Source organism: Perognathus longimembris, chromosome 3 (genome assembly GCF_023159225.1).
Source record: "Perognathus longimembris pacificus isolate PPM17 chromosome 3, ASM2315922v1, whole genome shotgun sequence".
Lineage (NCBI taxonomy): Eukaryota > Metazoa > Chordata > Mammalia > Rodentia > Heteromyidae > Perognathus > Perognathus longimembris.
In genome coordinates this window covers 41,358,079-41,384,815 of record NC_063163.1, presented here as the reverse complement: position 1 = coordinate 41,384,815, position 26,737 = coordinate 41,358,079, and the positions used below count along the sequence as shown (strand labels likewise).

At 40.0% G+C, this 26,737-nt stretch overlaps 1 protein-coding gene across 2 annotated transcripts in view; it reads right to left on the bottom strand.

Annotated features, from left to right (window-relative positions):
* The window catches only part of Lrch1 (leucine rich repeats and calponin homology domain containing 1), a 165,266-nt gene that overhangs the window by 38,073 nt on the left and 100,456 nt on the right, over positions 1-26,737 (bottom strand). For both annotated transcript variants that reach the window (XM_048341362.1, XM_048341364.1), the window contains exons 4-14: positions 25,695-25,800; positions 21,313-21,449; positions 20,139-20,266; positions 19,079-19,142; positions 15,333-15,438; positions 12,942-13,069; positions 10,797-10,864; positions 7,972-8,058; positions 5,652-5,741; positions 5,507-5,543; positions 585-638 (exon numbers count right to left, since the gene is read on the bottom strand). In XM_048341362.1, coding sequence (XP_048197319.1) covers positions 585-638; positions 5,507-5,543; positions 5,652-5,741; positions 7,972-8,058; positions 10,797-10,864; positions 12,942-13,069; positions 15,333-15,438; positions 19,079-19,142; positions 20,139-20,266; positions 21,313-21,449; positions 25,695-25,800 — 1,005 coding nt within the window. The remainder of the gene's footprint in view (positions 1-584; positions 639-5,506; positions 5,544-5,651; positions 5,742-7,971; positions 8,059-10,796; positions 10,865-12,941; positions 13,070-15,332; positions 15,439-19,078; positions 19,143-20,138; positions 20,267-21,312; positions 21,450-25,694; positions 25,801-26,737) is intronic.

Here is a 26,737-nt window from a genome sequence, read left to right as displayed (position 1 = left end):
TGAGAACTTTCTAAATGATGCCTATTTGGGAGATTTTCATTCTGTTTTCCTTCATGATGTTCCCATCATTGGTTCTGTCATGTTCCTACACTTGGGTTTTGTCAAAATATTTCATATAAAAATTAATTCATATAAAAATTAATTAGTGCTGGGAATATGTCCTAATGGAAAGTAGAAAACAGCCAGAAGTGGCGCTGTTGCTCAAGTGGCAGAGTGCTAGCCTTGAGCAAAAAGAAGCCAGGGACAGTGCTCAGGCCCTGAGTCCAAGCCCTAGCACTGGCCAAAAAAAAAAAAAAATAAATAATAATAATAATAATTAGTTATGAATAGGATCAGATAACACTCTGATAGCTAATGAGAGTGAACAGCTAATAAAAGTTCTGAGGAGACTCCATTAACACTTTGGTGCAAGATATTCCTAATCTGTGTCATCAATCAAGATACACTGTACTTGTGAACTGATTTGTTGACTTGTAACTCCTTGGTACAACTACTTAGAGTATAATAAAAATAACAATTTTTTAAGATATTCCAATTTAGTCCTCACAGAATACCCATTTTCCTTAATCTTCAGAAAAACTCACCTCATTTGGCGAATACTGGCTCCCGTTACTCTGTAACGTTAGATCATGTTGCACCTGGAGAAAGAAAGGATGGATGGGATGTTCCATTAGCCTGTGAAAATGATGGGGCAAGAACTATGTCTTCTCTAACGTCCCTCCCATTTTCTATGACTATGTAGCCATGTGTTACAAAAAAAAAAAACTATCTAAAGCATCATACATACTAATGCAAGGATTTTTCAAGATAAAGAATTCATTCCCAAGTATCCGTGAACATCAGCCTAACAAGGTAGGGTACCAAGCTGCTTGTTAGCTCATCCTCATATTTAATTATGGGTGTTTAGAAATGGTTCAAAGCAGGGCTGGGGATATGGCCTAGTGGCAAGAGTGCCTGCCTCGGATACACGAGGCCCTAGGTTCGATTCTCCAGCACCACATATACAGAAAACGGCCAGAAGCGGTGCTGTGGCTCAAGCGGCAGAGTGCTAGCCTTGAGCGGGAAGAAGCCAGGGACAGTGCTCAAGCCCTGAGTCCAAGGCCCAGGACTGGCAAAAAAAAAAAAAAAAGAAATGGTTCAAAGCAGTCACTCCACATTCACAAAGCACATAGGGGGAGGGATTTTAATAAATACACAGGACTGCAACCCCATGACTTGGGCAAATACCTGTGTTCAGTTCAATATAAGGTTGCTTTGGCCATGACTGATTAAACAATAATTCTAATAAACTATGCAGTAGTTGTAATTATCCAGGGCTTCCAGCAGAGATGGCTGGGTAGGTAGCAGCATTCAGGAGTGGCTCAAGAGAAAGCAAACAGCTTCAGGGTCCCCAAGCATAGAATGACAAACTCCTGGGGTATGGAGATGAAATCTTAATACTGGGAGAAACAGGAATGATTGGGGGGGCATGAGCTAACAATTCTGAAGTGACTATTAATTACAGGGTGGGTGTCTGAGTCTATGAGGGTGACCAGATGTTGCTGCAGATCACAGGAAAGGTGAGGAGAAGTAGCTGAGGGGGAGCTCTAGAAAACCAGCATGAAAGGTACAAGGATCTCAGGCAAGGCACACTCCAGCCATTTTCCCACACCTGTCTTCTTTAGTAGGTGATCAAGAGCTTCATGGACCCACCTTAACAATAAGGGACTATGAAGATAAATCTCTTCACATATGCCACCAAATGGTTATAAATTTAAGAGGCCCATCCTAGCCATAGCTGAGGAGGTACTATTTAAACTATGCCTTGACTTCCACACAACAAAAAGGGGAAAAGCCTAGTTGTAGAGTAAGAAGTTATTCATGCCTCTTTTCAGTTAAAGGGCCCATGAGAAATGCTCACAAGTAGCACCAGGATCCTTCCTCTAATTGTTCCTACCACCCCTCAGTACCTTCCCTCATTTGACAGGATTTCTTTGAATAAGCAGGAAATTCACATTTCTCCCTGGATGGACACCATGCTATCCACACTTGTGGACAGTCTTTGGAAGTATACTGAGGGTATATAATGGAATGGGGTACTGGATTGTGAGCCACTCCTTAATGTTGGCTCAGCCTTGGGCTTGATCTCCACAGTATCAAGATTCTAAGCCAATGACATTGCTTTGCACAACACCATCTCCTGACAACACATGCACACTTAACCAGCAGAAACATCTAAATTTACTCTTCGCCTTAAGCTCTCCATCCTGCTCCAACTCTGAAAACACACAAAACAGACTCACAATGTCAGACCATCACATATTCTTCTCTCAATTCGTATTTTCAATTTACATCTTTTTTCTTCTACAATTTCGAAAACTCTTAAAAACAAGGATCATCTGACATCCTTCACACTCCCATCCTCCACACCAAAACCAAGCCAGTCCCCACCCAGGTACTCAATAAACAGCTGATGAGCCCAAGCAAGACTATATGGAAGGATGCTATTCTCTTCCTGAATCACAGTGAGCGCAGACTGAGGTCACACCACAGTTCTGCATAGGCATAACTGCTGGCCTCAAGAATCCACGTCTTTCTATCATAACTGCCTTTCCTGCCACAGCCAGCGATCACCCCATTGAGACATACCTGTCAAAGACTCTGGGGAAATAGAGCATTACTTACACCAAATACCACACCTCATTCACTCCCCACAAATAAAAGAAACTTGCATCATATTAAACTAACACAGAACACTGTAAAATGAATACATTGGGAGCATAGCTATTGTTTTTTCTTTTTTTCAGTATTTGAATTTTTTCTATTTTGTTTTATTTATATATATATATATTATTATCAAACTGAATTACAGAGAGGTTACAGTTTCATACATTAGGCATTGGATACATTTCTTGTACTGTTTGTTACCTTAAACATTTGTATCTCCCAGGAGCTCCTGCGATCCTAGACACAGTTCCATTCCATCCTTGCTTTCTTGTTTTATTTTACTTTGGTTTTGAACAAACCGAAGGACTACACTTCCCACTTCTTAATATGTGTTTGCCCTCTCTCTCCCTTCCAAACCCTCACTTGTGAAGCGGGTACTGTACTAGGTCCAACTTTGGTTTCTCTTCAGATCGTATCAATCTTTCACCTTTTACCAACTTTGAGTGAAAATGGTTTTTAAAAAAAGTGCTTGCATATGTGACAGAAAGCAACAGATCCTATGTGAAAAATAACTAAAGCAAAAAGTGTTATAGGTGTCGTTCAAGTGGTAGAGCACCTACCTAGAAAATAGGAGGTGCTGAGTTCAAACCCCATTACCCCAGATTACACAATAGTTTCATGGGGAAAACAGTCCTACGCAGTAGAGAAACATAGCTACACTTTAGTAGGATGATGAAATTAACATCAGTAATGAGAGACAAATTGGGTTCCCAACGTGACATCCTGGCAAAGACACACAGCATCACCTGCAGTTTCCAAAAGTAAAGGTGTAGAACCTTAAGCTAATCATAAAAAATATTAGATAAATACCAAAAGAAGAACACTCCATTAATGAAGGGGACCCTTAGGCACGTCAAAAATTTTTAGGGTGTTGAAATTTCAAAAAATTCTGGACATGTTCTAGAGTAAAGAAGGTTATGTAGCACTGGTAACTGAATTCAGTACCTGTCACTACACAGAACCCTAGACTGCAAGGAAAAAGTGCTCTGAAGAGCATCTTAGATCAAATGACAAATCTGCAGTCTCAATGGTGGATGAGAAGAAAATCAGTTACATGTAAATTTATGAAGCATATAACTGAAATATACACCTGCATATTCATATACACTCATTCACACACATGCATATAAATAATATATAAGCACAACATATAATATATAAAAGATATCCTAGGAATGTGACTCAGACTAAATACAAAATTCACTCACGTTCTATATACACTTTGCACACAAGTAAGCTTTACAATATATTATGTGCACTGACCTGCATCACAGAGGTCAGGTGCAGAACTTTTCACTTTGGGCATCATCTTGGTGCTCCAAAGTTCAAACCTTTTGGATCTGAAGATTTCCCGGTTAGGGATATTCAACCCCTAACTGGTAAATCACTGGTACAAGACTGCATTACTTTTGGGGGGGGGGGGACAGAAGGAAAATGATTCCAGGGCCACATATAAATATAAAAGGGTTCCTGATGACTACTACTGGTCCCTTAAATAAGATCTATCCAGGGCAGACGTGGCCCTGTGATTCTGTCTAAAGACCACACCGATAACAATAATAGAGCAGGAAAAAACAGCCAGCATTTAGATGTCCTGTGTGGTGAGACTTTCCTTGAATCATCTCATTTAGCTTTACAACACCTATTATTAGTATCACAATTTACCAAAAAGAAAGTTAACTAACTTGCCCAAAGTTAGCCAGTCTTTGGGATGGGGCTGAGCCCTGACAAATCACCATGCCACTGCCCTCTCTGCAAGCATGGCTTTTCTAGTCATAGTTCTTTCTGTCTATTTATATATATATATATATATATATATAATTTATTTATTAATTAAACAAAAATTTTTGACAAGGTATGGTGCACAAGGGGTACGGTTACATAGTAGGGCAGTGTGTACATTTCTTGTGATATATTTCCCTTCCCTAGGTCAGGTAGACATATATACAATACACAGTGTACCAAAAACATATACAGTAGCCACGTGGCCTACGCCAAAGAAAATTCGCCTAGGGCTTTAAATGTAATGTTGACAGTAGACAATGTCTATTTCTCCAACACAGAGACCTAGTTAACAATGTATAACTGCTTTAGGACTTAGCCCATGCCAACACTTCGAAGGGAAGAAACTGGTTTGTATATAATCTCAGTACCTATGTGAGTATCCTAAACCCATTCTCTAAGAAGAGATTAAATTGATTGTGATAGGTAGTATCTTTAAAATGACCAGCTCAAACCTATCTCTCTATACCTGGAGTGATGCTTCTTTGGCACCTGTTAGGCTCATTTTTAGTTCTATATCAAAATTTCTTTGGCTACAGTTAGCCAAATGAGTTAGCCAAATCTGATCCCATAAACTCTATCTAACCTACCTTACCCCGCCCCCGAACACCTCCATCAGATTATCTCTATAATATTCTATTAATCCTCCTCGATATCCTCAATTCATTCATTCCTGCCTTTTGGGACTTCTCTGGTTTATGTTTATCTGGTCAGACTTCTTTCTTCACAGGTCCTTGTGTCACTGTCTGACTCAGCCACACTGCCTTGATGCAAAAAAGTTTAGATGAAATAGAAAAATCTAACTCTCATGTGTCATGGGAGGTGAAATATGACAGCCACGTAGAACCAGAGAGAGAGAGAGAGAGAGAGAGAGAGAGAGAGAGAGAGAGAGAGAGAGAGAGAATGAGCCAGCTGAAACCATGTCTTGAACAAACTTGAGTATCACTTCCCACACCACGCTCCCCATACCACCCTCACTACTCATGGCTGCACAGGGCAGGGGAACACTAAGCCTCACCTCACACACCAGAGATGTCTCCAGCTGCATTGAACCACTGTAGGAACAACAAAAGAGAAAAAGGAAACATCAGATGGAATTGATAGCACGAACACTCCAATGTCCAAAGAGGAAACATATATATTGATTAAAAAGGCACACGTACTTCAGGGCAGAACCTGGCAGCTCTAAGGTTTCTTGGGATCCCACAGGGAACAGACTCAAAACACTTCTCTCAGTGATGTCTGTGCTTAGTCTGAAAGGGGGGGGTGGGGGAGAAGATAGAAATATACTAAACTTTACTTTTTGTAAATTCCATGTCATGTTTTAGTTTAGAAGTTTAGTACATTGAAAAGTGATGTTTATCTTTTTTATAAAGGTGATGAAATGTTTGTGACAGGAGTGTCAGACCCTGTGATGGGGTCTGAAATACAATTTTTCATCTGCTGCTGGTACTTACATCCAACTTATTTACAATGTAATAATTTCTAATCAAATCATGTCATTCGTATCTAAACAAATATTCAATCTTAAGTCTAGAACTTATTCATCCCATGCAACTCTAATATATCCTAAGCTCTATCCCTAAGTACTCCCATCAGTTTCCCTATATAATACATTTTTAGTTTCCCAAATACCCAAAATAACTTTTATCACATAAAGTTGCTAATAGCACTACATAGAGTATATATAACACTGACTTTAATAGGTCTTTCTAACATACACTGGTATTTTCATTATAAATTCAGAATCCTAGCCTGGGAATATTATAGCTCAGTGGTAGGGCATATGTTTAGCATGCACAAGGCCCCGGGTTTAATCTCCAGTAACAGAAAAGGAAAAAAAAAAAAGATTATTGAGCAATTTTGTATATATTTTTTCAAACAGTATTTTTTTTTCAGTTTTAAAAGATGTTTTTCCAGAAAATTCTCAAAGTGATGTAAACGTACAGAGTCATCTTAAAGGACATAGATTTTCATAGGTCTATAAATTACACCTATGAAAACCATCACCAATTTAATAAAGGAAATAAAGGAAAACAAGACAGCAATATTCAAGAGAAAGATGCAAATTCCATCATAACACCAAGTTTCTGATGGGAATGTTGTGTCAAAGCTAAACCTTTAAACCATACACAGTGGCTCACTCTTCAGGAGGCTGAGAACTGAGAGTATTGAGGTTCAAAGCCAGCCCATGCAGGAAAGCTTGTGAGACTCTCCTCTCCAATTAAACCACAAAAAAAGAAATAAATAAAGCTGAAAGTAGAGCCTGCGGCTCAAGTGGTGGAGCCCTAGCTCAGCACCAACACAAAAATAAAAAAGGAACAAAAATATAAAACAATTCATGTAGTCAATTATAGTAAGAAGGAAATGAAATCTACATACACACCCATCATCCCAACCCACATAACTCAGTGCTCAGACGCTTGAGAACTGAGGAAGAGTCTCAGTTCCAACAGAGGAAGAACCTGAGGCCCTGAACAGAAGACACTCATAAATAAACTGTCCATAGCTTATAATTACCTGTTCAAGCTTGTAGCTCTTATAACTATAAGCATTATAAGTATTGGAAGGTAAGAACTATGTCTAGTTCTTTTTTACATTTCTCAAAGTACACACTGCAGATCTTTCCATGTTCCGAGGACGCAAGTTTTGATTGTGCAGAACTCAAGTGCTTTTCAACCAATTGCTAAAGATTTCCAGCCACAGTCAACCTGACCTGCCCTGCTCTTTCAGGGCCAAAAGGCATTTCTGGAATGTTCACTGGTGCTCTGGGTTCATTAAGTACTGTTCTCAGAACTCAGCGAATAGTCTACCATGAGACTCCATCATCATTACATGTAACTCCCTAAGAATCTTGAATAGTTTAGCAGGGATAACTTTTGGGTTTCTAGTGGTCATGTAATTATTGTCTAATACCTGATAACCACCTTAATATTTTGTTCATGGGAATTCCATTATCCTTAGCTAAGAAATCAAAAATCACACTCACTGCCTAGAGTGCAGATAACTGACAATGGTCAATTCAAATATAAAAAAGTAAGCTACAACCTAAAGCTTTAGAAATACATTGTTTAATAATCATACACTTTGCACTGCCAGAAGTAAGCATAATAGTATTTACTTACTTAATTTCCATTTTAGAAAAGTTGTCCTTGTATTTCTACAAGGCAGTAATTTAAACTTCAAGTGTTTTACTTCTGCTTTCTAAAAACTGTGCCAGAATTCTGATATGAATTTCATGAGAGGGAATAAATTTTACTGAGAGGTAGAAAAGTGGGGGACTGATCTCAATCTCTACAGAAATTGGACTCTGTCACTTTTAGACATAGAAAACAGAAGAGGAATATGATGTGACCTAGTCAGTGGTTAGACTGAGATCAAACTGTATGCACACATTTCTTTTTAGAAATTGAGATGCCGTACTTGGTAAATGAGCAGTTATCATGTGCACACAAAACACGGGCCAAGGAAAGCCATGCATACCCGTTGGGATCTTGCAGCAAATCCACGGCTTCCCTCAGCTGCTCAATCATCACGATATCCACGTCCTGCTCTTTGGATGAACTTATTCTGAAACAGGAAACCAAGTATGAGCATGGAAATGATCCCTAAAACCTGAGGATCACTTCAGCTCTTAAGAGGAAACTTATAAAAAAAGAAAACACCAAACTTAGGAAAACGATCTTGACAAAGTCAACATTCCAATGAAGATGTGTGAGGACACGGTGGGGTTTGTGTGGGAATGTGGGTGGGGAATGTCCAAGGTGGAAGAGTCCCTGGGTGAGGGAAGTCAGGGGTTGTGGCTCTTGTTTAATAGCTTTGTACAGTCAGGGGATTAATGCAGTGAGGGCAGTTCCCCATGTTTTCGGGGGGGGGGGGAGGGAAACAGTACACAAAGGCTCTGTGGGTGCATCTGTGTTATTTCAGGCCTTCCAACTCCAGTCCCACCAGTGTATGGCTCAGTTTTATTATATTCATGCCACAGGTGTTGGAGACCGGTTCTTAGCCTAGGTTCTATAGGCATCCAATCAACTGTGTAGCTAAGGAAACTCCCCAGTAGGTCTGATCTTAGGTAGGGTGGGGCATTGCATAAAACTCTACACATGATCCTGAGTTACAAGCAGAGTGCAAAATAACAGACATGGGACAAAGAACAGAGTTCTCAAAGATGCAACTAATTTTAGAATAACTCTTTTTCCAGTGATTCTATGATTCTAGAATCAAGCTAGACTGCCACAGCTTCTCAGAAGTCCACCCACCTGGGCACCAGTGGCTCACACCTGTAATCCTAGCTACTCAGGAGACTGAAACTTTGCAGATCATGGTTCAAAGCCAAGCAGGACAGGAAAGTCCCCATGAGGCATTTATCTTCAATGAACCATCACAAAGCCAGAAGTAGAGCTACGGCTAAATGGTAGAGCCCAGGCCTTGAACAAAAAAGCTAAGTAACAGTGCATAGACCCTGAGTTCAAGCCAACCCCCCTCTAATAAAAGGAAATATATCCAATGAGCAGCTAGTAATATAGATAGTGACTGGAAAGAAACTTTTCAATATTATTTTTGCAGGAGAGATTTGAACATCTTTAGCTGTTCTTACTCCAGAACAAATTAAATTCTGAACATGGGGGAAATGTCAACAATGTGATCGATCCTCACTAAAAGGAAAAATCCACACAGGGCATGATGGAAGGCTTAGTTCTACTTCTCAGATCATGGGAAAACAAAATTTTGAAAACCACACACCTACTCTATGTCCCAGGTTCCAAACTCAATTCCTGTGGAAATGGTTCATAAGATAAGGTGAGCTTTTATATCCTTCAGTGTAGATTCTGCCAAATAAATCTTTACAGCAACAGAGTAGAAAGAACAGCAATCTGGTACAAGATTCCTTAAGGATGGAATGTTGACCTCTCTCTGTGACTTTGGGGGAAAGAACATCAATCTCTCTATGCCTCAGGTTCATCATCTGTGAAAGGAGGGACAACTTATAGGATTTTTTTTTAAGATGAAATGAGTTTTGACCTGTGAAGTACTTAGGACATTGCCTTGCATGTAGTATTTAATAAGCCCTAATTATGATAGTCATTAATTAAGACTTTGGACCAGGATATTAAAGATATATGCTTTTCTAAGAATTAGAACCAGAAGACTTGGTAAGGACGCTAACCAGCACTAAAGATCACACTTCCAATCTAGTTATTGGCTTCTTCAAGAAAATGGAAGGAAAGTATCATCTGCAATCTAGGTATTTTAGTTAATTCTCTGAATTACATTTCTATGTATGGTTTCAACAACAAAGAGGTACAAGAGTCCACCATTCTGTGGCTTAAATACATTCTCCAAAGTCATGTCATAGAAAATAAATTCTTAATGTGACAGTGTTGAAGGAAGGAAACTTGATGAAAAGGGAGCTCAGTCTCTCTCTCTCTCTCTCTCTCTCTCTCTCTCTCTCTCTCTCTCTCTCTCTCTCTCTCTCTCTCTCTCTCTCTCTCTCAATTCTACTCTTGGACCTTGAACTCAGGACCTGGGCTTGTTACTTTTGCTCTAGCCTAGTGCTCTATCACTTAAGCCACATCTCCATTTACATTTTCTTTTCAGTAATTTATTGGAGATAAAGAGTCGCTTGGACTTTCCTGCCTGGGCTGGATTCGAATCCTGGTACTCAAATTTCAGCCTCTGAATAGTTAGGAATATAGGTGTCAGCTACTGGTGCCCATCTCGGCTCCCTTTTTCTATCTCTCACACAGTCTCATTCCTTGTGAAGAATTCCATTATCTGCAGTAAGAAGGCCCTCAAAGGGTGAACAAATGCAACAGTGGTACTCACTAGACACTATGTTGAAAATGAAGTATACAACTTGTGAGTGAGAATAGGAAGGAAAAACTGGCAGAACTCATTGTCCAAAAAGAAACGCACTCTTTACTGGACTTATGAAACTGTAACCCTCTCTGTACATCACATTAACAACTTTTAAGAATAAAAAATAAATAAAGAAGGTCCTTAGTAAATGTAGCCCCTTGAACTTGGACAGCCTAATCTCTAGAACTGTAAGCCAAATAAACTTCTATTGTTTCTAAATGACCCAGCCTGTAGGATTCCATTACAATAGCATGATACAGCCTAAGGCCCTGTGCCTGACCCAATACTGAAACAAGCATCAGATAGAGAAAAATTATCACTAACACTGGGTAAGCCTATCAGCTTGCCCAAAGAAAAATGAGTAAAACCTGTCAGGACAAGGCTTCCAATATACTTGAAAAGAGAATGCTCCAGAAATGATGGCCCATACCAAGGTTCCCGGCACTCACATTCCCTCCGTCTGCCAGTGTGCATCCTCTTCTATCCGCAACAGCTCTTCACATACTTCTGTCCTGTCCTGTGGACAGAATACACAGGGTTCCTATAAGTCACCAGATTTCCAATGAAGAGTTAAAACCTGCACCAGACTACCTCCATGGACATATCACTCACAAGAGCCAAAAGACAAGCCAAGCACCCATTGATGGATGAGTGCACATATAAAATGGGGTGTGCATATCTAGTGGAATAGTATTCTTTAAAAGGAGGAAATTCTCACACAGACTATACATATGGATGAACCTGCAGAGGATATGCTGAGGTAAGCCAGTCACAACCAATTGTAACATATGATCTCACACATGTGAGAGACCCACAGTAGTCAAATTCACTGAGAAAACAAGAAAAGCAATGACTGCCAAGGAGCCAGCAGGGCAGAGAGTGGGGACTGGTGTGCTCAGTGGGTACAGGATCTCAGCTCTGCAAGGTAAGAAGAGGCCTAGAGATCAGCAGCATAATAATACCTAACATGTATTTCACTGTGCACTTTAAAAAGGGCTAAGAAGCCCGGTGTGGTGGCTCATGTCTATAATGCTAGCTAGCTACTCAGGAAGCTGAGATCTGAGAATCACTAACTGAAGCCAGCCAGGATAGACAAGTCTAAGAGGCTCTTATCTCCAATAAGCCAGCAAAAAAGCCAGAACTGGAGGTGTGGCTCATTTGGTAGTGCCAGTCGTGACTCAAAAAGCTAAACAAGAGCACAAGGTCCAGAGTTCATGCCTGAGCATTGGTACACATACACACAAAAAAAGTCTCAAACAAGGCAGGCATGGTGGGGGCACACCTGTAATCTCTGCACTAGGGAGGTTGAGGCAAGATGGTTATGAGTTCAAGGCTAGCCAGGACTATACAATGAAGTCTTGGCTCAATATTTTAAAAAGGTGATATAATAAATTTCATGTTATGCATATTTTACTAGAGTGAAAATTTAGGAAATTAAAGACAAAAACAACAATATCCTAGCCAGAGACCACAGCACCTATGAGCCAAACTCAGAACTCTAAAACCTAACTGGATTCCTCATTGGTACTTAACTTACTGGTACATCACAGAAAAAAATGCCCCATGCTGCACCCAATGATTTTCATGGGCACAAAATAGGACTTCATTTGAATATTCTCCTTGCGCCCCCGCCCCCAACAGGTGCCTCCAGAGAGACACTAAAATGGGGAGTCAATACCGAGATGGCAGTGTCACTGTGGGGCTTCTACATTCTTTCTGCTGACCAGAAGGAAAACTGTTTATCTATACCAGTTAGATTTGTAGTGCAAAAATAAAGGCAACACACACATTGTTACTGCATGTGATCAGACTAAGACACCATGTCCTTGTTCTTCGCACTGATCTCAACTGTAGAAAACCTGGTACTTCTTCCTAGTTTGTGCTTTTAAAATGAAAAGTAGCCATTAGTATGAGAGACATCTCATTTTTTGTTGTTGTTGTTTTTTCAAGTATATAAAATAGGCTGTACTGATTTATCCTTTCTCTTTACAGGACGAGTTCCCTGGATCTAAAACTATAATGTGACAATCTGCACTTCCAAATGCTCCCAAATCTGAAACTTATTGAGCCAGAAAAACCTTCTGAGTTCCAGGAATTGCAACATTTTGAAATTTAGACTTTGGGATTAAGGGTGTTCATCTTGTAAAATCTATGTAAATATTCCAAAATCTGAATAGTTTCACAATCTGAAACAACTTGAGTCCTAAGCATTTTGGAAAAGAGATTGATACGCCATCTGTACCCACAGGCCACGTGCTTCCTTGCAGCACGCTGAGAACAGCATGCATTATTTCAGCCTTTCCTGACTGGAAAGTTTGCTAACTTACACAGCACAATGAATTGTACGACGCTTGTCAATTTCTGAATTAGACAACAACAACAAAAAAAGGATCTATAAGCAGGTAAAACCAGAAATATGACTGGGAGAACAGTTCCTAAAGTCAGAAAACAGGTTCATCTTTGGGAGGAAGTACCAAAGGCCAAATACAGTTGGACTTTGGAAGCAACAAACACACAAACCCTGAACTAAGTTCTAAGGCACCATACAGAAGAACAGGACTACAAAGAATATTAGCTGATCCTCAAAACCTTGCCTTAACATAGTTCATAAATCCCAAATGCAGAACATCTGCTCCATCCACAAACTGGTCTCTTTCTTGACCTGAGTTGTTGCTGTCACCCAAAAGGGAAGGCTCAGGCTGAAAATCCTGATGAAATTCCCCTGTGAGAAAAGACAAGGGATGAAAGGATGATTGCATGAACAGAAGCACAAGAACACCGGTGACAATATGCTAATTGCTTCCATCTTCTTTATCTATTATACAATGACCTGGACAAACAACACTTTCTCCTCCCCACAGGCGGGCGGGGGGGGGGGGGGGGTAGAAGAGGAGGAGGAGGAGGAGGGGGAGGGGGAGGAGGAGGAGGGGGAGGAGGAGGAGGGGGAGGGGGAGGAGGAGGAGGAGGAGGAGGAGGAGGAGGAGGAGGAGGAAGAAGAAGAAGAAAAGTAAAAAGTAATTGAGCTTAAAAAGTTACAGCCTGTCTGGGGCTTAATTCCTCGTGAGAGAAATTTCCTTTTTGTTTTTTTTAAGGAGTGGAGGAAAAAAATTGAGGGCTTTTGTGCCTTCAGAAATACGTGACTAATTATTTCAAATTCTCCACTCAACAAATATTTATTGGGCAGCTGCTACCTGGCAGGTATTATACTATCCATTTTAGGGATTTAAAAATTCAGTCAGGTATGACTCCTGCCCTTAAGCAGCAAATAGTCTTAAGGATGTATTGGGTGGAGTCAATAAGAGCCCAAAATCCTAACACTGACAGAAAGGCCACACAAAAGCAAAAGCATGCTCATGTAGAGCACACCCAACTGGATCCTGCTCCAGGCATAGAATTAAGGCCAAAGGTATACCATGGGAACTTTCGTGACCATCTGAAGACCAAGGTGAACCATAGGGCAATCTTTACACACTCAAGCTAGCAGGATAGGCACACCTACATGAGTTCACTAGTTTACTGGTAACAGATGATGTAATTCTTTCACCTAAAATTTGTCTAACACAGGACCCCCTACTACTGCATAATGCCAGACTGTAGGAACACATACAGAAGTACTTCTCTCTCTCTTTAAGTACACATTTCTAGTTGGGTTTTTTTTTTGGGGGGGGGGTACATATGGCTCCCACCATAGTCTCATTGAGTTTCATGCTAACCTCACATGTTAAATGTAACAACCAAAAAGTAAAAACAAACCCGATAGTCTGGAGTGATTTTAAACACTGCTCTCATCCTTCAAAAGGTCACAATGAAACTAGCAGAGAGGTAATCTGTATATTAATCTAGTGAAGTATTATTCATACACTATGAAAATACTGTCTGCCACAAATCAATAAGCACCACATTGAAAAGCCCCTTTGCAATCAGGGCTGGAGGCATGTCTCAGAGGTAGAATGCCTACCTAGCAAGTGGGGGCCCCTGAACTCAAACTCAACCTTGAATGGAAAGAAGGAAGAGTAAGAGAGGGAGGGAGGGAAGGAGAAAGAGAAAAGCAAGAGAGGCAGGAAGCAGACAGGGAGGGAGGGGGAGGAAAGGGGAGGAAGGAAGGGAGATATGGAGGGAGGGAGAGAGGGGGAAGGAGGAAGGGAGGGAAGGAGGGAAACAAAGTATTTGTGAGACCAACAGCCATCAAAATACTGCCACAATGTGCCCTGACAGTATGATACAGACTATAGTTGACAAGGACTCAGAAGTTATAAAGGAATCTGGAGATCATCTAACTTAACCATCTCACTTCGACTGCTGAGCACAAGTGTGAAGTGGCTTTGCCACCCTCATACATCCTTAGACATGTTCATGGAAATGAGTTTGTCTTATAAGTGATGGATACTTTTAGGCCCATCTTGCAAATGTCCATGACAAGCAGCCTCCATTTTCTTCCCCTTCTGACTTAACACCATAGACATGGAAGCATTAGAATTCCCTAGCTGAAGATGGTGCCATCACATGATAAGTAGAGCTTGGGTCCTTAAGTCAATGCTTAGACGAACAGTCACTAACTCCCAATTCATTTAATTTATATTAAGTCATTGAGATTTGAGAATGGTATATGTGACATCAACTAGAATTATTCTAGCTCATATATCCACCATCTCAATATTTCCTTCCAAAGAATGGATTTAAAGAATCTTCTACACATCTTCAGCAGGTGAATAGTTCTACTACTGTTATGATAAGTGGTACTGGCTTGTGGGACTACTGGCAGATTACTTCAACTTCCTAAGCCTTAATTTCCCCACTATAAAACAGAGGTGGATAGAATAGCATTGGGAGTTCTGATTTTGAAAGGGGATCACCTTTCCAGATAAGCATAATGCCTATTTCAGGTCAAATACGCAATCCACAGGTATTATTATTGCCGCCATGTTTCACTCTGAAACCTAGCATATGACACTGAAAAGAAAGCCTTCTGCACTTTGCACTCAGACCTTTAGCTGGGGTGAGACAATGGCGTGTATCCTCCTTAACCATCTGTTCTTCTTCCAGGATATTCGACATTGGCACATTGAGGCTAACCGTGTCTTCATCAGAGGGCTGAAAACATACAGGAGATACAGAAGTTTTACCAATGGAGACGAAGAGAATACTGTGTAATTGTGATGTTTGTGATTTTCACAAACATCATTCTGAGTCAGAGACGCCAGATACAAAGGATAATTTCAACTTACAACCTTCAAAAATAGGAAAAGTGATGGCAAAGGATTGAAGTGAGGAGAAGCTTTGTTCTTGGGAGGCAGTACATGGCTGAGGCTTTCAGGCATCCTGGCAAAGCTGTTCCCTGAATTGGAAGTTGGTGGTATGAGGCCGCTCATTCATACAGCTAACACTTTCTTGTATGTGTGTCTTTATGTGCACATTTCAAGTTAAAATCTCATCATGTAGCTACCTTTTTCTAAACCAGGAGCTATAGACAGGACACTAAAAAGGACTGTGTAGTATCTGACATAACAAAGGAAAATTGTAAATATACTATCCTATGAGCCTTAAATCTAACCAATTATCTTACCAATAATGTGCTCTGAGACCTGACAAGAAAGTTATTTGACCAAACACTACATAAAGGTTTCACATGATAAACCACAAAAACAAGGAGTCCATGTTGATGACAATAACTCATCATTTAGAATTCTTACTGTATGGGACATTAAGCATTGGTTTACTTCTCAGGTATTGTTTTTAAGTCCTCAACAACTGTAGTAGTTATCTAAAGAACAGATGTTCTATGCAATGTTCAGAACCAAGTTTCCAAGTAGTAAAGGGGATTAGCCCTCATGGAGGGTTTTCCCACCCACTCTAGCTCACAAAATTTACTGAGCACATGTATAATTCTGGTACAAGTGAAAGTCTCATTTATTTCCTTTGTCTATTTCTGTGTTGTTCTTGGGTGACAAGCTTTCTGAGTCACAGGGAGTAGGACAAACACAGAGCACACCTCATAAGAGTCTGGCTTGCTCCTAAAAATTTGAAGCTAAGTTCTTCAGTTTGTCTGGGTTTAATTTTTGCACACAGGCATAGATTGTGTCCAAAAATGGCTAAAAGCAAATGTGTATTTCATTCATCAAACAAACATTCATAGTCCCCCCCGCCCATATGTTCTTACTTAATTATCTTGATAAACATGTTTTTAATTTTTTTTGGTGACAAATGCTAAATCAACCAGACAATGGCAACAGCCAAAGAAAAGGGTACAGGTGTGATCCCTGAACCCCATAATAACATGCAAGTGGGGAGGAGGTCTTACATTGTAACATATTTCCCAAAGTAAAAATAGAACACTACACAGACAGAGCCCTTATAACTTTTTTAGAAATTAATTTCCTATAAGCATTCTTAGGAAAGAAGATCATGGAGGCAAAATTTTACCCAAAAAAAGAGCCAAAGAGAAGAGTCATGCATTTTGTTCTGCTGAATGCAATTATTTCTATATTCTTTCTTTCTAGCTACATCCCACCATTAAAATTTTGCACAACTCCAAAGATATGTATTTAATTAAAAGGGAAAGAATAAATCCTTTGAAAATGATAATCACATCCCACTTACACTAAATAAGGGAAGGATAATGAAGTTCTTTGTGTAATGTTTTATTAATGAACTTAATTAGTCTTAGACAAGAGATAAAGAAGGACCTGTTTTAATTTAATACAAAATAAGCTTAGTGTGAGTAGTTTCCTCAACAATGGTCCATTTGAGGGATGTTATGAGTTTTAATAAAGTCAGGGGGTTGAAATAAAATACAACTTAGCTAGCTGTGTTTAGTTTCCCCACCCCCACCAGGGAACTACAATAAACCATTAACATGGCTTCATGTAGGGTCATTTTCTTTATTGACACTGGCTTCCTCTTTTCTCCTACTAATTCTTTTTCCTTTCACAAGGTTCTGTGTTAGAAAAATGTTAAGGAATCTAATTTCTTTAAATATGCTGCTCTATGCAGTATTTTTGTGGAAATGAAATCAAGTATCTTAGCTAGACAGAATTCATATATCTGAGGAGAAAATGAAAAGGGCTTTTTTTCTGGATTCACATCCTTTCTGTAGATGAATTAATTGATATATTAATTACAACCCAAGGAGTATAATAATGTTTCAAAATTCAGTAGTCTCAAACACTTAGTAAGTTGTCTCAGAAAGGAAAGAATATCTATTCGTTCTAGTTCCCTGGGTCAGCAAGTCTGACCAAATGAGTTACAGTGACTTAACTAAGACTAAATGTGAGACAATAAACATACTAATAAGGAAGAGTAGTTTAACACAATAGAAAGCTCTAGTCTGAGTCCTCTTAGCTTACAAATAATCAAATTTTTATCTAATTATCTGAAGAGAACCAAAGAACAAACAATTTCAGGAAAACCAATATGGTTATAAGAACTAATGCTAGATACAAATACTTCAGGCCAGCAAACAGCTCACATGCAATGTACACTGGATTGCTTAACATTTGTGCTTGTCTATCACAACTTTTCCTCTATGCTATCATTACTTATAAACAACTATGTTAATACAAGTGTGTAATGTATACTTGTACTATACTTAGCCATTTGGGAATATGTACTAAGCACTGCTGGACATCTGGGCTCACCTCTGTAATTCTATCCAGTTGGGAGGTAAGGAGAGAGATGGAGATGGATGTCTGAGGCTGGTCTAAGACAAAAGCACAGGACCCTACCTCAAAAAGATGCTAAAACTGGAACCAACCCAGATGCCCCTCCATAGATAAATGGATCAGGAAAATGTGGTACATATACACAATGGAATTTTATGCCTCTATCAGAAAGAATGACATTGTTCCATTTGTAAGGAAATGGAAGGACTTGGAAAAAGTTATACTAAGTGAAGTGAGCCAGACCCAAAGAAACATGGACTCTATGGCCTCCCTTATTGGGAATAATTAGTACAGGTTTAGGCAAGCCATAGCAGAGCATCACAAGGCCCAATAGCTATACCCTTAGGAACACATAAGATGATGCTAAGTGAAATGAACTCCATGTTATGGAAACAAGTGATATATCACAGTTGTAACTACTTTCAACGTCCTATGTGTATGTGTAGTTTCTATTATTGATGATGTTCTTATATCACCTTCCTATGGTTGTACCTACACTATCTCTGTAATCTTATCTGAGTATATTGGAAACCGTGTTTACTGGTATTGGAAGTAGGAAATTCAAAGGGAATACCAAATTTGAGAGACACAGGGTAAAAAAAAGAGAAATAACTACAAAAGCAATACTTGCAAAACTGTTTGGTGTAAGTGAACTGAACACCTGGGGGGGAGGGAAAGGGGGGGAGGGAGGGGGGCATGAGGGACAAGGCAACAAACAGTACAAGAAATGTATCCAATGCCCAACGTATGATACTGTAACCTCTCTGTACATCAGTTTGATAATAAAAATTTGAAAAAAAAAAGAAAATAAGAAACCGAAAAAAAAAAGATGCTAAAACAAAAAACACCCAGAATATTTCAAGAGGTAGAGTATTTTCTTAGTATGTAAGATGTCCTGGGTTCAATTCATACAAAAACAAAAGAAATAAGAATATTACAGATAACGTGAGCAGAAAAGGGAGAAGACAGTTAGTTTACTCTTGAGCTCTTGAGGTATTTCCAAGACATTGAAGATTCAGAACAAACTAATCATGGCTAATATTCCAATATAAAAGAGCAAACACTGACTTTACCTCGGTGGCAGATAATCGCTTATCTCCATTATCACTTCCCACTCCGGAATCTGAATCCTTCTTGCTGGAATAGATGTCATCAACATTTAAATCATTAGAAAAACATTGAGACTACAAAGTCAAAATCAAGATCTAGCAATCTATATTTTTTAAATGATTTTCTGAGGGCTGGGAATATGGCCTAGTGGCAAGAGAGCTTGCCTCATATACATGAAGCCCTGGGTTCAATTCCCCAGTACCACATATATGGAAAATGGCCAGAAGTGGCGCTGTGGCTCAGGTGGCAGAGTGCTAGCCTTGAGCAAAAGGAAGCCAGGGACAATGCTCAGGCCCTGAGTGGAAGGCCCAGGACTCGGGGGAAAAAAAGATTTTCTGTATACAATTTTTGTTATAACAGGGCAACAAATTAGTACTGAAAAGAAAGCATGAAGTTGGGTGCCAATGGCTCACACCTATAATCCTAGTTATTCAGGAGGCTAAGATCTGAGGATTGCAGTTTGAAGTCAGCCTGAGCAGGCAAGTCCATGAGTTCTTATCTCCAATTAAACACCCCAAACCTAGAAGTGAATCTAAGGCTCCAGGGGTAAAATGCTAACCTTATGTAAAAAAGGTAAAGGACAGAGCCCAGGCTGTGAGTTCAAGTCCAGCACTGGCACACACCAAAAAAATGTTCTCTGTACACACTGAAAAGTAAGAGCTATTAAAATTTTCAAGCTTGGTATAGTTATTCAAATTAACAAAAGCAATTACTTATTTAAAATTTAATAATGGTTCAAATAATTGATATAGTTGTTCTAACTGACAAGTAAAAAAATAGCACTTGTTTTAAAATCATTATCCACAAACACACAGAAAGGACTATTGACTGGTCAGGAGAGGGCAGATGAGATTTAAGAGATGCAAAAATTTCTCAGCAGCATCCATTATTATTATTCCAACAGTCTCTTAAATGTGAGGTAGATAAAATAAATGAAGCAAAGTTTGGAAGCCAACTTACTAAGCAGATTGGCTCTGATCACACTGTGACCAGAGCTCTGACTAAAGAAAGGCACCCACTCACCTGTCTTCTATGTGCTGCTGCGAGTGTGGTCTCTCCATGGCATGGAGATAAAGCGAGTCCGTTGTCTTCATCTGGCACGCTTGTATGCTCAGATACTTAAATATGTGCACTTTACCCTTTGTGCAAATCTACGGAGAAGTCAGATATATATATATATATATATATATATATCAATGACAAAGATGTAAGTTCAAGATACCTGATGATCTGTTCTAATTTTCATAATTTCATCTTAAGTAACACCCTAACAGCACACATTGAACTTGGTCTCTCCAGATTATATAGAAATTTTGAGAATTGTTTCCACCAAATTCTATTTTGAACAGAAAATTATGCTCAAATAATTAAACCCCCAAATTGTAACAGAAGCCCACTTAAGTATAAATAGCTAATAAGTGCAAGAGTCAAACCACTGGCAAATGGTGACCCAAGCACAATTATTTTCAAGCTCATAAGAGAGTAATGAAAAGGTTAAAAAATAATTTAGAGCAAGAGGCCAGCACCTCGTGACTGAAATCCTAGCTACCCAGGAAGCTAACTAGATCTGAAGGATCTTGGTTTGAAGCTAATTTGGGGAGAGAAGTCTGCACAACTCCATCTCCAAAATAGTCAAAGCCTTGATTTCAAGTACTAGTACTAGCAAAAACATTTAAAAAAAAAAAAAGCAAGATAGAGAGGGAGAAGGAAGGAGGAAGAGGAGGAAGTGAAGGAATGAGGGAGGGAAGAGGAGGAAGGGACAGAAGGAGAAAGGAAGGGAGGGAGGGAGGGAGGGAGGGAGGGAGATTTCAATAGAATAATTTTGTTTGTGAGGAAATGGACGGGACAAGAGATTATCAAATTAAGCAAAATAAGCCAGACTTAGGAGGATAACTATTGTATGCTGTCTCTCCTATGGAGAATTTAAATGACACAGGAAGAGGACCATTGTGTGGGAATCTACAGAAGGGAAGGGGTGGAGAGAATGACAGAGGGAAGTGAGTGTGACAGAAGTACATTATATGAATGTATGGAAATACCACAATGAAATCTGTACTTGGTAGAATTAACAGACACTAAAACACACATAAAAAGATAAACAACAACCACCACCACACAACCCCAGCTCTGTGGAGCTGCTTCAATGGATGCCATTGTGAACACTAATTTGGGACAGTGGTCCTGATGCGCCCCCTACCTGTGCTGGAGGAGACTGCAAGGGGTTGTTTTCTAGCAGTAACACTTGAAGTTGCTTCATCTCTCTGAAACAGATCGGAATCACCAGCACTTTGTTGCAGGAGAAGTCAAACTTTACCAAGGGAAGGTCTACTAGTTCTAAAATAATAAAGAAAGGGAAAAATCTCAGCAAGCAAGACAGTAAAATGGCTGAAATTTCCAAAACTGGCGTTCAGCTCATGAAGGAAAAATCACTTAACATTATCTAAAGCAATGGAATAGATGGCATGAGTAAATAACATTTTACTCAATGGGGAAAGCTTTTGCTGGGGGCTCAGTAATTAAATTGGGTTCTAGTTGTGAAAAGGACTGGTGACAATTGGCATTTACAATATCCACTGTTTAAAACACCTTTTTTATTAAGAGAATCATAAGCAGGTCATGGAGACTAAGTTTCTTTTTTCACTTCCAACTATTTGTAAGGAGTACTTGCTAGCACATGAGTAACATGCTAATTATAGAATAAACTTATCTATTCAATATATCTGGGTTGGCACAGTCTTAGAGACAGTTACGGTAAAGATGCGCATGCACTTTTTAAAATACATGTTATCTAATTTAGGATTTTCCGATGGGCCCTATAATTCTGATTTCATGAGGCCTTATTGCTTTTCAAGTCTTATTTAGCTCTAACAAGATGAAGCGTTATATTTAGCTTAAAATCCCCACCCAGTGGCACAGAAAACACTCAGTAATTTCAAGCATTTAAACCAACAGTTGGCAGCTGCTAGAAACAAAGTCCAATATATTCCATAGAGCAAAGAGAGGCTGAGCCATGCCAGAATCTAGAGTGACACTGGCAGATCCCTGAGATCTCTGGAGGCAACAGTCGTCAGGGCCCAGTACTGCTGCTGTTAGGGGAGCTCCTGGGGGCTAAGATATGGCACTTGAAAATATTCCAGAACTCCCACAGTAAGAAGGGAAGGAGCCAGACTAAGAATGCACATTGGGTCTCCTCTCCCCCCATATACTGCCTGAGGGCTTTCATTTTATTCTGTTGCACCTCAAATTCTACCAGTGCCCCCCCCCCGCAAAAAAAGTCTCCCTAGTAATCAGCATTACTACTTCCTGAGAGTGGAAGGGACTTCCTTTCTTTCATACTTTTTTTTATAGATCAACGAGCCTACAATTCTAGGAGGAGCTCCCCGCTTCCAGGTGGGCTCTGGAGGAGAAACTCAGGATGGTTATTTTTCAAAAAGCACAGGCTCTTGGTCTGAAGCCAAGGAATGCAGATTTTCCAATTGTCCTGTATAGATGACAGCCAGCCCTCCTCCCCACTGGAGAGGCAGCCATGTGCCTCTAGCCACACTAATCTTGGTGATGGTTTCCATGCAGAGCTGTAAGCAGCTGGTAGTAGCAACAACAGGGACAAGGGAAACCTGGAGACTTGCAAGTGTGAGAGCAAAAGGAAAGAGAAGGGAAGATCCTTTTAGGTATCACAGTTTCTAGAAAAGCAAAGAAGCAGGAGATTGAAATAAGTGGGAAACCTTGCTGTAAGCACTGGTGCTAAGGCTAGGTTGGCAAATCAGAACCCAATTTAACAAGCCTCTGCACAGTCAGCAATGCTTTGTGCCACTTAAATGCAAACTGGCGCGGCACTGTTATAAAGAGTAGATTCATAGTAGACACACATCAGGAGTTAACTCACAGGCAAAGAAAAAAAAGGAAACATTTTATGACAACTATTTCCTTTTGCTCCAATTTGTAACACAATTTCCGTAAACAGTTTAGGAAAATGAGAATTATACAAATTCACAGTAATCAAACAGGGAAGAAAATAATAATTCCTCTAAGATTAGGCCCAGAAGAGATAAAAAGAAATGGCAGGAAAGTGAGAAAGAAAGAGATAGCAAAGAAGAAGAAAGAGGAGGAGGAGAGAAAGAGAAACAGCAAGATAAGTTATGAGGCAGACGAGAAGCTAAAAAAAGCAGGGAGAAAAAAAGAGGAAGAGGAGGAGGAAGGAAGGGAGAAAAGGAGAGGAGGAGGGAGACGGGAAGAAAGAAAAAAAGAAGCAAGAAGACAAGTCCAGGCAAGGAAGAAGAAGCAAAGAAGACTGAAGAGGAGGAGGAGCAGGAAGAGGAAGAACAGAAGGGGAAAGAGACAGGAAGAAGAGGAAGAGGATAAATATGAGAAATAGGAGCTGAAAGAGGAGAAAAAGGAACCTTACTTTTTTTCCTACTGCTAAGATGGATGATGAATACCTACTTGTGCCCTCAGAAACATCAAAATATGATTCCCATACTCTAGGAGTTATCGTCAGACCCCCAAAGTTGATCTAGGAAACCAGGCCACAAACTTCCCTTTACTGTTCCCTTCAAGTTAAAAGCCTATGGAGAGAGTACCTAAGGGAATAGACGTGCAGTACCTGAGAACTCTAGTCAACAGAGCTTTCCAGTGTGAAGCCAAAAAGAAGCTGATATTCAGAAATCACTTTCTTATAAAAGATTTTCTAAGAAAACTCAAGTTTGAGGTTTAAGAATATTTTAAAATATCAAAACTGAGGGCTGGGATGTAGCTCAGTGGCAAAGCGCTTGCCTAGCAAGTGCAACATCCTGGGTTCGATCCCCAGTACCAAAAAAGAAAAGACAAAAAAAAAGATACAGTTAAAATATCAAAACTCAGAAAACAGAGTTATGGAGAGTAAAGCAATTTGTAACTGATCTGTTTAAGAAAGGCATGTTTTTAAGGTAGGAGACAGAAAAATTTAGGTTTTTCAAGTTAGTATATTTTCCACTCATTTCCAAACTATGACTATAAAATGATGTCATTAATTTTTCCTTTGGGGAATTAGAGTTCAATTACTTGTGACATTTTCACAGTGATTATTAACAAAAGTACTTAAAGTTTCCTTTAATGCTTGAAACAGGTCTTTGGATGTAAATTTACAGTTGGAGTTTTTCTTTTATATTTGCTTTTAGCTAAGATAAACAGTTTCAAACAAAAAATGTTTATTCACATGGACAAAATGAAAAGTCAATATGCTTAGATTAATTTATCTCAAGTAACAAAGCAATAAATCCTATGTGGAGATAGTTTCTAATGCCGTTTCTTCAAAATGCAAGTCAGCATGAGAAGGATGAACATTTTGGGTAAACTCTTGGCCCGCCCACCCATCACACAAGCTGCATTTTACAAAGTTCTCTTCACAGTTCTAGCAGCATCGTTTCCTCACCTTGAGTGAGGTCAAGCTTTGGCTCATTCTTGTAATCCTACCTACACAAGAGGCTGAGATCTGAGGATCGAGGTTCAGAACAAGCAAAGGTAGAAAAGTCTGTGAGACTCTTACCTCCAATTAACTACCAATAAGCTGGAAGTGGAGGTATGGCTCGAGTGTTAGAGCTCTCGTCTTTAGCAAAAACCTGAGAGACAGCAGGGCCAGTGCCCAATCTGAGTTCAAGCCCTGAGACAGAGAGAGGGAAGGAGGGGAAGGGAGGGGAGGGGTAGTGATATGGTTCAAAGTAGGAGAGCACTTGCCTTGAACAAAAAAAGAGTTCAGGGATAGCACTCAGGCCCCAGGGCCCTACCCCACCCCCACCCCCCCAAAAACAAATCCAAAAATCAGGCAGGCCTCAAAGTGCAGCAGCAGTGTCGCCTTAACCCAGTGCTGATCACTTCAAAACACATGCTTTGCTTTGCCTTTTTCAAGTATATTTGAAATCTGGCATGTCTAACAATCCATAAAAACAAACAATGGGGATCAAGTTTATCTTTGAAAAAGCAGTGTATTGAAAGACTTTAATAGTATTCTGTTGCTGAGACTTATTCTTGACCATACTCAAGCCCAAATACCAACTTCAGACACACTACCTCCCTCAGGGCTGCTATCTAGCTCTGTCTGGAACAAACTTTCTAAACAGATGTGTCTTTTCAACAGAGGGATATCCTACATAGATCCTGACAGCCAGGGTCTGCATGGCCACGTGTGGAATTATTCACTTCTTTCACTCAGAACATCGCATACAGTATGTGACAAAAAGAATTCTTGGTGTCCTGTTATGGATTGGCTGTCTTCCCTTTACCCTGATTTATATGTGGACATCCTGACCCAAGGACATCAGAATGTGGCTGTATTTGGAAATAGGCGTTAAGAGGTAATTAGATTAAAATGAAGTCATTTGGGTGTGCTCTGATCCACTCATTGCTGTCTCTGGTCAGAGGAGATTACAATACACGCTTGTACAGAGGAGAGTGAGGGGAGAAGCAGAGGAAGGAACAATCCAGTCAACAACCACACACACACACACACAATCAAAATCTCTCTCTCTCTCTCTCTCTCTCTCTCTCTCTCTCTCTCTCTCTCTCTCTCTCTCTCTCTCTGCAGCTAGAGTTCCCCTCCTTTCTCACCTGGTGGTAACACTTTCAGGTAATTTCTTCGGACATTCAGCTCCCGTAGAGATTTCAGTTGGCCTATCTGCTGGGGCAATGCTGTGATCTCGTTGCAACTAACATCCTGTAGCAAAGACAGAGAGAAACTATCGATGTGCTGTTCTCCTCCTGTGAGTTCTCCTCAAGGAACTTCAGCATTCAGACAATTAAATATCACACAACACATTTTGTGTGTGCTCAAACTCAGGGTCGGTAGCTCTCACTTAGCTTTGTCACTCGAGGCTGGTGCTCTACCACTTGGGACATAGCTCTACCTCTGGCTTTTTGGTGGTCAAATGGAACTAAGCATCTCTTGAACTATACTAGCTAGGCTGGCTTCAAATCAGATCCTAGGATCTCCGCCTTCTGCGTGGCTAGGATTCCAGGCATGAGCCCCCAGTACTTGGTCACATTACCCTTTTATACTGACTGGTCCCTAGCCAGTAAGGCTCAGCAGAGGAGAAAAAGGAAGCTCAGTCTACACACCCACTGAGGAGAGAAAAACATCAGTACTTCTACCTCTATCATTTTTCCTGTACTTGGATTTTATTTAATTCTCACAAGAAACCCAGGAGGCAGCATTACTAGCTTAATATTTACAGATGAGAAAAATGAGGCTCAGTGGCCCAAGGCCACGGGTGAGGAATTAGCAGCCACTGTCTTGAGGTGTCTTGAAAGGAGGGGAAGGATACAACACATCCTAGGGTTTAAGAGTAGTTATGCTACTTAAAACTAGAATTCAACACCCTCTGAATATCAACCTTGGCCTCCCCTTTCTGATATACAGTGGGATTCAGAGGGGTACACTCCCATTTTGGGCATTGAAAACCAAGATTTCCCTGTTGAACAGAGTTCTTTTTGGGGTACTGGTGATCCCTAGGGCCTGTCTGCATTTAATGTCGAGGATACCATCATGAAGTCCTTCACCCTTAGATACTCACAAGAAGATTCGGAAGAAAGTTTGGAAGAGGGCTATTTTTGGAAAAAAAAAATTGTAGGTCAGATGAGATTCCGAGGCAAAC